This window comes from Podospora pseudoanserina, chromosome 3 (assembly GCF_035222485.1).
Source record: "Podospora pseudoanserina strain CBS 124.78 chromosome 3, whole genome shotgun sequence".
Classification (NCBI taxonomy): Eukaryota; Fungi; Ascomycota; class Sordariomycetes; order Sordariales; family Podosporaceae; genus Podospora; species Podospora pseudoanserina.
Window position 1 is genome coordinate 2,539,329 of NC_085922.1, and position 14,554 is coordinate 2,553,882.

At 54.2% G+C, this 14,554-nt stretch overlaps 4 protein-coding genes and 1 non-coding gene across 5 annotated transcripts; all 5 read left to right on the top strand.

Annotated features, from left to right (window-relative positions):
* The first annotated feature begins 186 nt into the window (after window positions 1–186).
* QC764_307330 (uncharacterized protein) lies at window positions 187–2,280 on the top strand. Its single transcript, XM_062945838.1, has 3 exons — window positions 187–534; window positions 600–1,390; window positions 1,447–2,280. Exons 1-3 carry the CDS (start codon window positions 351–353, stop codon window positions 2,023–2,025), a joined length of 1,554 nt encoding a protein of 517 aa, XP_062801874.1. The 5' UTR covers window positions 187–350; the 3' UTR covers window positions 2,026–2,280.
* A 1,154-nt stretch (window positions 2,281–3,434) lies between these two features.
* Window positions 3,435–6,063, top strand: QC764_307340 (uncharacterized protein). Its single transcript, XM_062945839.1, has 2 exons — window positions 3,435–4,323; window positions 4,383–6,063. The coding sequence occupies exons 1-2, from the start codon at window positions 3,851–3,853 to the stop codon at window positions 5,836–5,838; spliced, it is 1,929 nt and encodes a 642-aa protein (XP_062801875.1). The 5' UTR covers window positions 3,435–3,850; the 3' UTR covers window positions 5,839–6,063.
* An 809-nt stretch (window positions 6,064–6,872) lies between these two features.
* QC764_307350 (uncharacterized protein) lies at window positions 6,873–10,684 on the top strand. Its single transcript, XM_062945840.1, has 2 exons — window positions 6,873–10,029; window positions 10,209–10,684. The coding sequence occupies exons 1-2, from the start codon at window positions 8,286–8,288 to the stop codon at window positions 10,277–10,279; spliced, it is 1,815 nt and encodes a 604-aa protein (XP_062801876.1). The 5' UTR covers window positions 6,873–8,285; the 3' UTR covers window positions 10,280–10,684.
* A 45-nt stretch (window positions 10,685–10,729) lies between these two features.
* QC764_0054930 lies at window positions 10,730–10,801 on the top strand. The gene has a single exon. It is a non-coding gene; the product is annotated as a tRNA-Trp (tRNA).
* Window positions 10,802–10,961: 160 nt separating this feature from the next.
* On the top strand, window positions 10,962–14,461 carry RGP1 (Golgi membrane exchange factor (Ric1p-Rgp1p) subunit; the record flags this gene model as incomplete). Its single annotated transcript, XM_062945841.1, has 2 exons — window positions 10,962–12,202; window positions 12,264–14,461. The coding sequence occupies exons 1-2, from the start codon at window positions 11,476–11,478 to the stop codon at window positions 14,459–14,461; spliced, it is 2,925 nt and encodes a 974-aa protein (XP_062801877.1). The 5' UTR covers window positions 10,962–11,475.
* Window positions 14,462–14,554: the final 93 nt, after the last annotated feature.

The window sequence follows — 14,554 nt, forward strand, 5'->3', positions numbered from 1 at the left end:
GCGTGCTACCCCTAGCTTGTTTCAATTCCATTCTTGGACTTTGCGCGCTTCCCAACTTGGGATGGAATTCTGGCCCAGTGCACCTTCCCACCCCTACATCAAATTCCCACTGTGTGCTTGGCACTTGTCACTTGTTCCCTCGGTGCGCCGCCTGCTGCCAACATCTGGACATCAAACCGACCGTCTGTGACCATCAGGGTTCTCATTGTCAACCCCGTGCTGCTACTCCATACACTTCTGGATAGTACCCGATAAGACCGCGATATGCATTTGCCAATAAGAGATCTAGAACAACAACAACAACAACAACAACAACAACAACAACAACAGGCACAACAACAACCGCAGTGATGAGCAGCGCGCAGGAACCTCTTATTTCGGCCTCGGAGCGGGTAGATGCTGGTGGGGATCATGATGAACAACAAGGCGATGAAGCCGGCGGTCTCGAATCCGGGAAAGCGATCCCCGCAGCGCCGAGTTGGTTTATCTGGCTGTTGACCTTGTCGGCGGGGATATCAGGGTTGCTGTTTGGTTGTATGTGTGCTTTCTCATCCTGATCTCACTCACGAAATGCGTGGTGTTGACATCCAATCCCAAAGACGACACAGGCGTCATATCATCTACTCTCGTCTCCCTCGGCGAGTCCCTCTCCAACCGACCGCTTAACTCCCTCGACAAGTCACTCATCACCGCTTCCACCTCCCTCTTCGCGCTTTTGATCTCGCCGTTCTCGTCGGTTCTTGCCGATAGTCTCGGAAGGAAAAGAGTAATACTCGTGGCAGATGTGCTGTTTGTTCTGGGAGCAGGGGTGCAAGCAGCATGCTCAACAGTCTGGGTGATGGTGGTTGGGAGGAGTATCGTTGGTATGGCGGTGGGAGCAGCAAGCTTCGTCGTGCCGCTATACATTGCTGAGCTGGCCCCGGCGGAACACAGAGGGAGGTTGGTGACCATGAACGTCATCTTCATTACATTGGGCCAGGTCGTTGCGTACATTGTTGGATATGGATTTGGGGAATATGGGCACCCAGAGACCGCGTGGAGATGGATGGTTGGCTTGGGAGGATTGCCAGCAGTGGTGCAGCTTTTCATGATGACGGTTATGCCCGAAACACCGAGATGGTTGGTCATGGTGGGGAGGGGATTGGAAGCTAGGGGTGTCGTTGAGAAAGTTGCTGGCGGAAAGGTTGCTGCCCGCGAGGTCGATGCTACGGTCAAAAGCATTGAGATCGAAGTTAGGGAAGAACAAGATGCAAGACGGCTGCGAAGAAGGAGAGGTGATAGCAAGGCCGGCTGGGCCGAAGGTTTCGACGAGCTGTTCAACATCAGGAGAAATAAGAGGGCGTTGGCGATCGCTTGCTTATTGCAGGGCTTACAGCAATTGTGTGGTTTTGTAAGTTTTCCGATTATGAGCAATGGCGCATGTTCAATGCTAACACGGCGTCTCAGAACTCGCTCATGTACTTCTCGGCGACCATCTTCGAGATGCTCGGCTTCCCGATCCCGACTCTTACCTCCCTTGTCGTGGCAGTCACCAACTTCGCGTTTACCTTGGTGGCTCTTCTCATCATCGACCGCATTGGAAGAAGACGCATCCTTCTCTGGTCTATTCCATGGATGGTGTTTGGGCTACTCCTTGCTGCCTTTGGCTTCTTTCTGAGCGGAGTCACAGATAGCGATGCGCCCGGATCTCCAGTCGTCATCCTGATCAGCATCATGATCTATGTGGCAGGCTATGCGATTGGCCTCGGAAACGTCCCATGGATGCAGAGCGAGTTGTTTGCCCTCAACGTGCGGTCGCTGGGAAGCGGCATAGCAACGGCCACAAACTGGGGCGCCAACTTTGTCATTGGCCTGACCTTCTTGATGTTGATGGACTTGTTGGGCCCGCCGCTGACGTTTACCCTATACGCCTTGATCTGCATTGGAGGGTACGTGTTGATCTGGAGATTCTACCCAGAGACAGCCGGCTTGTCTCTCGAAGACGCTGCCTCGCTGTTGGAGGATGACAATTGGGGTGTGAGGTGATTTGAGGTGAGGTGAGATACAGCCTCACAGTGGAGACGAACCGAATGGCTGGCGCCATCTAGAACCATCGTGACGCACCCATGCAAGCCACTCCAGCGGGAAGTGAGCAGCAGAAAAAAGCTTGACGTCCATCCGAGATGGATCCCCTCACGGCCCGAAGGGCAGGGTTCCTGATTGCGCGGAAGAGTCCGTAACATCGTGAACTCACCTCGAACTGCAAGGCTACTGGCGGCTAGAATCGGCAATTGGCGGGATTAAATGGTCTGAACAGCCTTGTTGGGCAGCAAGAAAACATGGGAGGCGGGACAGCCCATGAGTCGGTTCGTATCGACTATCGTCAAATTGTGGGAAAGGGGAAATCATCCGTCAATGGGAAAAAAGTTTTCACCTGCGCTCCCCCATGTCTCGTATCCACATGGCAATTCAAATGAAGCTGTTGTATCGTGGGAAGCGTGGACGGAAAAAAAACGTTAGTCCGGTGTGGTGGTGTTGATTGTGATTGGCGAATTGCATGGGGGGGGGGTTGGTAGGCCACTGAGACCAGACGGCATTGACGTAATCCCGCAGCCACAAACCAAATGTCCGGAGTTTGGAGCTACGTCTCGCCTCCCGAGGTTCGTTTTTAAGAGGAGCAGATTCCCGTTTTATATCCGCTCCAGCTGCTATCATGACACCGGATGCGGATGCGAAAGCATTCATCATCGTCAACATCCCGTCGTTCGGTGGTCGGGATTAATTCATTGCGATCAGAGCTGAACACAAAATCTTGCTTGTGTCGGTGTAGGGGATCTAATGAGAGAACAAAACGGAGGGATTCTGGGCTCTTCTGATCTGATGTTAAAAACTTTCAGGACCCCACCAAGGACGCTGTCATGGTGGGGAATGGAAGTTGATAATGGGCCCAGCGGGGATCACCGGTTCGAGCTCCGTGACTCCGTCTTGCCTGCATCGCCTGGAATGAAAAGGGGTGGTCCTTGTTTAGCTTCTCAATGGGCACCAGATTGGAAATGGGCAAAGGGTCGGTGTCCCCGCTACCAACAATGTGCATCTTCCTTTTTGGTTCATGATTCAGCAACCTACGTTGATATCAATCAACGGCAGTTCTACAAGAAAAATGTCTCGTTCGAGTCATAGGGGTGCTGCTAGAGAGTTCTGTAGTTGACATGCAGTTCGATGCGGTTATCAAGCCGGAATGCTACAGCATTTGTACATATGTATGGTGGTGAGTAAGCCAAGGTGGGCTTCCCAAGAACGCGAAGTGCCGAGGCCGCATCGATCAACCTTGTCATCTGGTTTTTTTGTTGCGCCTCCGTGCGTGGCGCCGTTCGAAAGGCAACCCGGCCTCGGGAACGGGCACCAGCAAACCAGGGGGTGGGTGGACTAGACGCACTTTCACCGAGGAATTGGTGTGACAATTGGGCAAAAGAAGCTCCATTTTTCTTTGCTATATCGATCTCCCGTTGGGTCTGAGAGTATCCCCCGTAGTATGCTATGACTGTGACCCTTCTATTGCCTTGGTAAGAAAATCCGGATAGGGATTACTCAATCGGGTAGCTGAAGAACAACAGAGATCCAGGGGGGGGACTGGATGGTGGTCCCCCAGATGTCCTCGTCATTGTTATAAGATCTGGGCTCCCCCCTCTTGGAAAGATCTGATGGCAAAATCTTAATCAATCACTTACACCACGATTTGACGAACACTTCTGTTTCAAGTTGTTCGTTTTGGTATTAGTCTTTTTGGCTCTTCTCACAGTTCACTCGCCTGATATCACCACCAACCCTCAACACCAGATCAAGCAGCTTCTTCTCAGTGTCGATAGTGTCGATGGGACCCAACATCGTCGACCGCGCCCTCGAGGCGGCAGAACACGACGCCGCCACCCCAATCTCACCAACCCCAACCCACCATGAGCTCCCCCACCGAACAAGCGCCGAGATTGAGCGCGTCATCTCCGCCAGCTCGGTATCCTCCGCCTCCTCCTCTCACTCGGCCCGGCCCCGCAGACCCTCCACCGTCGGCACCGGCATAGTCGGCGTGGGCATGTCCCGAGTCTCCACCTCCCGAGACCTCCCCCCAACCGAGCTCGGCCGCATCCAGACCGCCCGCAGCCAGCACAGCGCAACCGTCGGCCGTTCCCTCCGCTCCAGACGAAGCCGTGCCTCCCTCGTCAAGCCCCTTCCCCCTTTCGGCGCCGGAAAGCCATACCCACCCCTCCTACCCAATCAAGAGGACTTCGTCGTCGAGTTCGACGGCCCTGATGACCCCCTCCACGCTCAAAACTGGCCCATGGCTAAGAAGTACGTTCTCCCCCCCATCTTTCCCACTTATCCCTTCATCACTGCTAACCACTCCCTAGACTTCTCACAGCAACAATGCTAGGCTACACAACAATGATCGCCTCCTTCGGCTCCTCCATCTTCTCCGCCGCCACCCGCGCCGTCGCAACCGACTTTGGCGTATCCCCTGACGTCTCCCTCCTCGGTGTATCCCTCTACGTCCTCGGCTTCGCCACCGGCCCAACCTTTTGGGCTCCCCTATCCGAGCTCAAAGGCCGTCGCTTACCCCTGGTAGCCTCCATGTTCGGCTTCACCATCTTCAACCTCGCCTGCGGAACCGCCAAAGACCTCCAGACCGTCCTCATCACGAGGTTCTTTGCCGGTTTTTTCGGTGCTTGCCCCCTTGCTGTCGTTGCAGCTGTCTTCTCAGACATGTTTGACAACCGCACGCGTGGCATGGCCATCACCGTGTTCAGCATGACTGTCTTTACCGGTCCCATGCTGGCGCCGTTTATCGGCGGGTTCATGGTTGAGGATGAGAGCATCGGGTGGAGGTGGACGGCCTATCTCATTGCGATCATGGGTGCTGTCGCTTTTATTATCGATCTGATCTTCCTCGAGGAGACCTATCCCCCTGTTATTCTGGTCAGCAAAGCCGCCGAGCTGAGGAGGAGGACCCTCAACTGGGGCATCCACGCCAAGCAGGAAGAGATTGAAATCGACGTCAAGGAGTTGATCACAAAAAACTTTTCCCGGCCGATGAGGCTTCTCTTCTGCGAGCCGATCGTCACGCTGTTGTCGGTATACATGGCGTTTATTTACGGGCTGCTCTATCTCTTTTTGACGGCGTATCCGTTTGTTTTCATGGGGGTCCACGGCATGTCTGCCGGTGTGGCTGGGCTCACGTTTTTCGGCATGATTATCGGGCAGATCATCGCCGGTGTTACCGTGTTGATGCAGCAGCCTTGGTATGCGAGGAAGCTGGCTGCCAACAATGGGGTGCCGGTTCCTGAGTGGAGGTTGCCCTCTGTCATTGCTGGAGGTGTGGCTTTTGCGATTGGGTTGTTTTGGTTCGGGTGGACGGGTTTTACCAAGGATATTCACTGGATTTGGCCGACACTTTCTGGTTTGATGACGGGATTCGGGATAGCCAGCATCTTCTTACAGGCGCTGAACTACCTCGTCGATTCGTATCTGATGTTTGCCGCTTCGGCGATCGCGGGCAACACCTTCTTGCGGTCGTTGGCCGGAGCGGCCTTCCCGCTGTTTGCGAGATACATGTTTGAAGGGATGGGCACCCAGTGGGCCAGCACGCTTCTTGGTTGCATCGGTGTGGCGCTTGTGCCTATTCCGGTCATCTTTTACATGTTTGGTGATCGGATCAGGGCGAAGAGCGCTTATGCCCCGACCTTTGGTGCTGGGCCGGAAGTGGCGGAGAGCGAGACGGGGGATGATTCTGAGCTCGGGCACGGAGAGAAGGAGGCGCCTGGCAGCGTGCCCAGGACGGACATGGATGCTGCCCAGAGGGCAGTCTAATGGTTGAGAAACAAGATGGAGAGGAAACTGGATCATGTCGTTTGAGCATTGGCGTTTTGGACATTTGGTTTTGGTGCATTTTTTGGAGAGGAACGAACTCGATACCCAGCTGTGCATAGATATTGGTTGACTCTGATGCATGATCAACGAGATAATGTAATAATGGTTTTTGCGTTAAACTAGACTTTGTTAGCTCTCCAATGATGCGAATTAAAGTACTCGGCCTAGTGGTAAAGTGTCATAATGTGCTTCAGACCAAGATCTAAGGAATATCGTTACCCCAGTACTAGCCGGTGGGCCGGGCCGGGGCATCACCAGGTGGGAACAAGATCAAGAAACGCATGATGCTAAAGTGGTGACTGGAGACGGGAAACCTGGTGTGGGTTGTCACCCCTGAACCTGGGCCTGGGTTGACTTGAGCAAGAGAAGTGGGGGTTGCTTCATTTCAGGGGTTGTGGGGGAGGAGTAGATAATCCTTGTTGCGCATCATTCCCCAGCGATAGCGATAACTTTATTCCTGCTTTGGGCAAAAGATCGATTCCAAGGGTCTCGAGCTCGAGAGAGAGGGAGGGGTAAATCCTTTAATTTCTGCGCCAGGCCCCCGCGATTCGGTCTTGCTCTCGATTCTTGAGTCTGTCTGACGGCAAATGCGAATCTAGCATGTTGCTTTTCGTCTTGTGGGTTTCTCCGAGGGACGGTGTAAGTCGGCAGCTCACCAGTCGAATTCCTGTTCTTTTTCCCTCCAAGATTTTGTCTCAGTATCATATGAAAAGAAAGGGCAAACGCCACAGGGTCGTGTTCTGGGACAGCCACGCTGAGCAGACAGACCCGCCAATATGGTATCGCTCCCAAAAAGATTAGTTTTGCGGGCAGACGTCCTGCAGGCCGGTATTAAAAGTCACGCCACGCGTCTGGCGTGGGGAGATAAGCATAGCCTGGGTGAAGTACTTGGATCGAGTACAAGAATTACAATCTGGCCGAGGTACGATGGGATAGTATCGGATCAAAAGTCGTGTTCGTGAATTTATCTTCCGCCAGCATGGCAACAGGAAATGCCTCAAGGACGACCGGGCGGTGTGGCGATGGATGCTGGTGCCCGGAAACTTGTTGTGTGTAACAAAGCAGCCAACATCTACAGCCATCTGTCGTACCAATGATGGTGTGGGTGGCTGCAGGAGCTGCCAAGACTGATATCGTCTAAAGACACCTGCTCTTGGGCAGAATCAAGGGTCTCGCATGGCCTTTGATCGACGGTCAAGAAGTGGCTTGACACGAGACATTCTAGATAGCTGTCATTTGACTTCTGGATGGCATGTGGGTGACACTTGATAGACGGCGTCGATCTATCTGGTTGCTCGTCTTACCCGGCCGAGTGTTGAAGTGCAACACTCGCGTCAGGAACACCGCTGTGTCGAACTGAACTGAAGAGCAAGTATTGAATGCATGGGAGCTAGTAGGCGAATTCATGCTGAATATTCACTACTACCTACAGATACAATATCGTGGTGTCCCGCTGCACTGGAAAAGGCGGAGTGATGGGAGTGACGGGCAACGAGGGGCTGAGAAAAGTGTGGGGTTCTCCCCCACGTCCCTTCCTCCCCGGGCTCTTCCTTCCGTGTCCTGTCCGACTTCAGCCGACTGCTGTTTCCTCAACAACAGCCTCGCGACTTCCCAAACGGTGTCTCCATCACCGATCCAAATCATAAATAGGCACATCATCTGACCGGTACGTAACCACCCCGCCAAGTCAACTGACGATGACAATGTCGGAGGGGTTGCACGAGAGAGCTCGGCGGGAGGGCTAGAGGTCAGAACCGAATCGTCCTGAAATTATATCAGGGCTGTGCCTCATCTTCGGTACTCAGCAGGGACCCTGGCAGATACACGCCCCCATCCCGCGTTGAGCAAGGTGCAGACGATGGAACCCATGCCAGAACAGGGCCAGCCAAACAGAGGCTTGTATTCCTTATCTCTAGCCATCAGTCAGCCAATGAAACAAACCACCATCTCCAGTCAACTCCCTTCTTGATATCAGCATCACTGTGGGGAGACATGCCCACCTGCGTAGCACACAAGTAAGAAGAGACCTGGGAGTAGTGGCCGTTAAGTACATATGATGTACATGGAGTACAACTTGAGACATTTCATGACGCCGAGCATTGCCTTGCTGTAATTATAGTGTGTGGTGAGCCGGGTCGACGAACCGGAGATGTTAAGACGCCTCACCTCACACTACCTGCGGCCGCCCCTCCGTCCAGTTGCTCCTTCCATCTGTACTTTTTTTCTCAACAATCCGGCGGCGAACTCGGGTACCCCTCTAGGTTTCTTTGAACACCTGTCCCCAGAAAGGAGCGATTTCTTCAGTAAATACTACTTTTGTATTGTGCTTCTTCATCACACAACTACCACCGGCAGCATCAACAGCACAGTAACACCATATCCGGGCCATGACAACGACTCCTAACCGACGTCACAGCACCATGTGGTGGGACGACGACACCATTGAACGCACAGTCACACGCATGTTTGTGTGTAGCCATCTTATTCCTGAGGAAATCGAGCGACTCGACCGCACCCTGGGCTTTGGCGATGGCTTGACCGATGGGACTTATTGGGAGTGGATCGAGCAAAAGGCCAAGAGGATCTTCCTCATTCTTGTTGAGCTCAAAGTCCCTGACCAGATCTTCGGCGTGATTGACGACTCGTGGGACGACGAGGACCTGCCTATTGCTCGGGACCAAGTTGAGCGACTCGCCCTGACCCCTACTAGAGACAGCAGGCTGGAACAGGAATTCTACGAAAAGCAGTTTTACTATCTACTTCGACCTCTGCGCAAGGGCGAGCATGTCATCTACCAAGATAGCGAGGTGGTTCCGCTGGAGGTGGTCGAAAAGAAGCACGTCCCCGGCCAGACCCCTTTCTTCGACAAGGTCATGCTTCCAAGCTACCCAGGAACCGTGTTCTGTCGTGTGAAGATGCCGATTGGCGGCGGCTACTCGAGCCCGGAAGACTTTCTGTTCGACGTGAACGGCATTCGCAACGTCCAGAACGACCATCTCGCTTCTTACTGGGCGTCCTATGTTCAACAAGGCTATGGCTATGCCCTCTTCACCAATGCGGCCGACTACACTCTCAAGGGCCTCCTCACCACAACGCCAGCATGCTTCAAGAACATGGAGAAAAAGGCACGACGGCGACAGGTTATGGAATGGATCCACTGTCTCATTGACACGGTGTGTTTCCTTCACAACAGAGGCCTATCTCACGGCAACATCAAGCCTTCCACAGTCTTGTTTGCCAGCGAGAACCATATCTTCCTTTCAGACTTGCTTGGTTACACTGGACTGGACAGAAACTCGTTCGACAAAGAGTCATATGACTACGCGGCGCCGGAGCAGTGGTTTAAACCGAGCTCACCATCGTCAACTTCGTTTCACCGCCGAGGAACCGTGACATCCACGACAGCTTCACCTGAAAGCCCCAACTATATCACCAGCCGTTCCACCCCCGATTCCAGCCAGCACCCGATGGCCATGATGCATGCACCCACGCCTCACCTGAGTCCCCAAGCGGCAGACATCTTTTCCCTCGGTTGCATAATTCTGGACCTCCTCAGCTTCCTGGTAAAGAAGCACGGAAGACCGTTCGCAACACATCGGGCCGCAAAGCACAAGACCCCTAGCAGGGGCGGTGCTGTCCCTGACTCGTCGTTTCATCGGAACCTATCTCAGGTCGAGAGCTGGATGACCCTACTGGTCAAGGAAGCCCAGAAAAAGGAGAAGGACGACGACATATTCAAAGGCATCGCCCCTATGCTTCATATTGTTGAGCACATGCTTTCCTCTCATCCTACCGACCGCCCTGACGCCCAAGACTTACAGACGAGAATGTACAAGATTTTAACGGATCATTGCGGGATTTTGGAGCCGCACTGTGTACATCAGTATGACAACGGCTGGGACTTTGGCATGGCAAGCCTGAAGCTTGACACCACTGGTAATAGACGAGCCAGTGGTGGTTCAGGACGTCACCACCCACGGAACAGCATTGGAAGCAGGGGAAGCGGACGAAGCTCAGGTTCTGTTCAGGACCTGCAGGGCCAGGAAACCTTTCTAGTCCCTCGGCTCTCCAGGTCAAGGAGCTCTAGAGGACCTCCTTCCGTTGCATCGAGCCGGGCTCCCCTTTTCGCTGGTAAGCAACTTTTTTCTTTTGGCAACAGTCAACAGCGGCCTCGTTGGCCTACCAAAGTATCTCAACCATCGCTTTTCAGGAGCCAGTTACATAAGCGCGACGAAATGATTTCAATTTGTTGTCTCTTAACCGCCATCGTTGTTGCCACCAGAGAAAGAAGCTAACTAGACATGCAGCAGCACCAAGAGAGGGTTGGAAAGGCCCAATGACGTTTTGGCAAACGGATTCGCGAATGATGGCCACTAGGTAGAGAAGCAACATCTGCCCTATTTCTTCGTTTGTTCATTCATGGGATGGGGAGTTGGCGAAAACCTATGGGACCACAGGTCATTGCTTTTGTGAGATCTCTTTGCATTCAGAGTCAACTGAATTTCTTTTGTTTTGATGATTTCTTTGGGAAGCACAGTGTCATGATGTTAAGAGAGGACGGGAGAAATGTGCATATAAATGGTGCATATGTCGGAATACATAAGGCTGGCGTTGTTTGGGAAGTGTAAGCATCGATACCCGGTGGAATTTAGCTGCCATGTTTTCTAGCAAGATCTCATATCTCTTTTCGAGATTGTTGGGATAATTCATGATGCCGTCTTGATCACGGTAAGTGGCTCGAAGAAGTTGTTCATTTGTAGTCTGATATGCCTATGATGTATGCTCCAAACATATACCTTGAAACCGCGCTCTTTCTTCAACAAATCAACAAGGCCTCGTGGCGCAACGGTAGCGCGTTCGACTCCAGATCGAAAGGTTATCCGTTCAAATCGGGTCGGGGTCAATTCAAAGATGATGGAGAACCCCCCCTGTTAACTCAGGGGGCACGCACTCCGGATTTGATGTCTTTTTTATGCCTCCTCTCCCTTCGAGGCCTAAATGTAGGTCTTTTGTCAAGTTTCTGAACGGCGGTATCCTGAATTTTTGGAGACCTGTGAGGAGAGTGGATATTTTGGAGATGGAGTTGATGTTCAGAGATGGCTGTGTTTTTAAGGGGAGATGGAGCCCAGGGTTAGGGTCTCAACGTGCAGGTTCCGGGTGCCAGCAGTTGGCAGGGGTTCGCTTGTGAGCTCATGGGGACCATGGATCTTGCGCCGCGCGGATCGTGTCCACAGCGCTATTCGTCCCCAGATTCGGCCATTGAAAGAGAACACAACCACCGTTCGAACCCTCGACACCCACTTGGCGCCGCAAGATGCTGGTGCCCATCAGCAATGCTGGTGAATCGAGCGGTTTTAACGATCCAGCATAATAGACAATCTCCTCTCCTTGGTCAGCAGCAAGCATACTAGCCTCTGTGTCTCTCTCTCTGCCTCTCTTCCCCTCTCTTCCAACGCAAGACAAGACGATACCCCCGACGACTTCCGAACGAACAATTGATAGACAAGACAAGACGGTCCGTACACTCCCTCGAACTCCTCCGATATCCCGAACGTCCCCGTAAAACACGAACAAGAAATGTCGCCCGACGGCCCCAACAGCAGTAGCAACAACAACAGCAGCAGCAGTAATATCCGAGTCTTTGTGCGCTGGCACGAGCAGGTCGTCTTCGCTGGCGAGGAGGTCAAGTGCACCATCACGTTCAAAAACGTCGCCCGTCCACCAGGCAGCAACAACTGCAACGGCAGCAGCAAGAACCATGTCTCAACACCGCTGAGTAGTCTGAAGCCCTTTTCGCAGCGGGAACGGCTGCGCCAACCTTCCCCTTTACACCCCGGCGCATCATCATCATCGGGTGGGAGGTCGAAGCACAGTTCTAGCAGCAGTCTCGCGCCGCCGTCGGCTGCTGCTGCCGGGGGCAGGGGCCATCACAGGTCGAGTCTCTCGCTTTCCGTCCCGTCTGCGGCTTCCCGAGCGAGGGCGGGTTCGATTCAGAGTCCGACTCCGTGGACGCCCGCGACGCCGAACTCACCTGCGCTTTCAGCGAGGGGTGGTGTTGGTGGTGGTAATGGTGGAGGCGTGTCATCGCCGTCTGGATCGGGGACGCAGAGGAATGGGCATGGACATAAGCGGTCTGTGTCGATTGTTTCGATTGGGTCGTCGGTGAGCACGATTGGGGGTGGTGGGGATGATGGGCAGAGTGTTGCTGGCTCTGCGAGCTCTAAGCGGTCGGGGAGAGGTCATACTAGAGCTTCGAGTCTCCAGATTCTGCCGAGGGCTGGCTTGTTTAATGGGCCGCGGTCTGGTGAGTTTTTTGTGATTTTGAGGAGAGGGTAAGGGTAGGGGACTGATTATTGGATGTGTAGCAACTACGCCGAGACTAACAGCTTCGCAATCTTCGCCTTTATTTCACGCGTCATACCCACCCGAACGAAGCCTGAATGGGCGGCGCTCGGGTGGCTCAACTGCGCCTGGGACACCGAGGGTCGGAGGTTCGAAGATTTCGCCCACGTCAGAGCCGCCGAATCCGCTGGCAGAGTTTAGGTTCCCTGCGGCAGCTTCACCGGCTACGCCGATAACACCTGGGATGCCGCCAACGCCGGGCCCGGGACGCTCAGAGGATGACTTGCTTAGCTCGAGTGGAGCGACGGCTGGGTTCCTGAACAATCTGCCTATACGTCAGCGAGACCAGGTTCCGACGATTAACGAGCACGGAGCCACGCTGCCGGCAAGGGTTTTGTCGACTACGAGTATAGCGGGAACACCCAGAAGCAGTGGCGAGTTTTATTCGATGAGTAACAACTCATCCGAGACGTTGGCCTCCGAGTATGTGCTACATCAGCCGCTTAGGACGCAGCCGCGCCCGCCCCATAGCAGGAGGACGTCAAATCTGGTGCCTACTGCGGTGAGGCCGCCGGAATCTCTGATGATGGGGTATGCGCAGGTGCAAGGGTCATTTACGCTGGATGGATCGCTCGTGAATCTCGCGCCGTTTGAAGCGGTGAAGCGGAAGGCGGTAGTTGGTGGGCACGGGGGTGGTGTTATTGGGTTGGAAACGAACACTAAGCGGGACAGCGGTCTGCTGAGGAGCTTTGGATGGGGGAGTATCACCAGCTCGATTGGAGAACTGCTAGGCGGCGGCGAGCTCAGCACGATTAAGGAAATGCGAGGGCTCGCGGGCTCCAAGGCGGTGCCCCTTTTGTCAACACCACAGTCAATCCTGTTTGTTGATTTACAGCTCGGACCCGGGGAGAGCATGGCTTATGAATACACGTTCAAGCTCCCCAAGGGATTGCCACCAACCCACCGAGGGAAAGCCATGAAAATCTTCTACAGCCTGGTGATTGGCACCCAACGGCCTGGAGGAGCGAAAGAGCAACAAGTCAAATCAGTCGACATCCCATTCCGCGTCCTAGGGAGTGTGAACAGCCACGGCGAGATTCTGGGGCACGACCTCATGTCTCCGTATATCATCCTGCGAGACCAGGCGGTCGTAAAACCGGCCAGCAAGGAGTCGTCATCCTCTTCTCAGCTGATGGTCTCCAAACCAAAACCCCCACCCCCCACAACAGGTCCAGCATCAACCATGGCCTCGTTTTTGTCCTACGTGGACGAGCTGCTCACCAAATCCCACGACAACCCCACTGCCGGGCTGTTATCCCCAACAGCGATGCCCACCTCGCGGCGTCCATCGACGTACTCGATGTCGGACGCCGGTTTCGGCGGGCTACCACCACCGACAGCGAAAGAAGCCATCGACCTTGCCATCCTCCGCTCCAACCTGACCACCTCTCCGGGCCAACAGTCGACCAACCGGTTCGAGATTGCGCGCAACGGCCGCCGCGTGGGGGTGGTCATGCTTGCCCGACCGGCCTACAGGTTGGGAGAGATTGTGACGCTGGTGATTGATTTTAGTAACGCGGAGATACCCTGCTACGCGGTCCACGCCGCGCTGGAGACGTCGGAGAAGATTCTCGATCCGGGGCTCGCGCTGAGGAGCGAGGCGAGTGTTTATAGAGTGACAAGAAAGGTGTGGGTGAGCCAGAGCGAGGCGGCCATGTACGGACGGAGGGTGGTGTTTCAGCCGACGATACCGGTGAGTGCGACGCCGGAGTTTGAGACGACGGGGATTGGGCTGGGGTGGAGGGTTAGGTTGGAGTTTGTGGTGCCTGTTGATTTGGAGCCGCAGCTTGGCAGCAACAATAACAACCGGCAGCAGGAACAGCAGAAGGGGGGGTTAGGGGATGTGGAAGAGGAGGAAGAGGAGGAGGAGGAGGAAGGGGAAGGGGATAGGTTGAGAGGGAGAGGAGAGGAAGGGGTAGGGTTGGGGTTGAGCGGGGTGAATACTGGTGGGAATGGAGGGCAGGTGGTGAAGAGTAAGGGGCATCCGTTGCTCGAGGAGATTAGCAGGGATGATAGAGGGGGTTTGGTGATGGTGGCGGTGGAGAATTTGACGTGTGAGAGCTTTGAGGTGGCGGTGCCGTTGAGGGTATATGGGGCTGTTTGTAATGGGTTGGAGAGGTTGGAGAGGGATGAGGCGTTGGAGGAGGGGTTGGTTGTTTAGATGGGCGGGGGGGGGCTTGTATATATTTATCGGTGCATGAATTGGGTATTGAATGGTCAAAGCAGTCCTATCACCCAGCGAGTGTGTGCTATG

Bases quoted from the DNA above. Each gene is read 5' to 3' on its own strand.
- QC764_307330 (XM_062945838.1), top strand. From the start codon at position 351: ATGAGCAGCGCGCAGGAACCTCTTATTTCGGCCTCGGAGCGGGTAGAT. The intron at 535-599 runs GTATGTGTGCTT...CCAATCCCAAAG, and splicing joins ATCAGGGTTGCTGTTTGGTT to ACGACACAGGCGTCATATCA. The intron at 1,391-1,446 runs GTAAGTTTTCCG...ACGGCGTCTCAG, and splicing joins TACAGCAATTGTGTGGTTTT to AACTCGCTCATGTACTTCTC.
- QC764_307340 (XM_062945839.1), top strand. From the start codon at position 3,851: ATGGGACCCAACATCGTCGACCGCGCCCTCGAGGCGGCAGAACACGAC. The intron at 4,324-4,382 runs GTACGTTCTCCC...ACCACTCCCTAG, and splicing joins AACTGGCCCATGGCTAAGAA to ACTTCTCACAGCAACAATGC.
- QC764_307350 (XM_062945840.1), top strand. From the start codon at position 8,286: ATGACAACGACTCCTAACCGACGTCACAGCACCATGTGGTGGGACGAC. The intron at 10,030-10,208 runs GTAAGCAACTTT...GACATGCAGCAG, and splicing joins CCGGGCTCCCCTTTTCGCTG to CACCAAGAGAGGGTTGGAAA.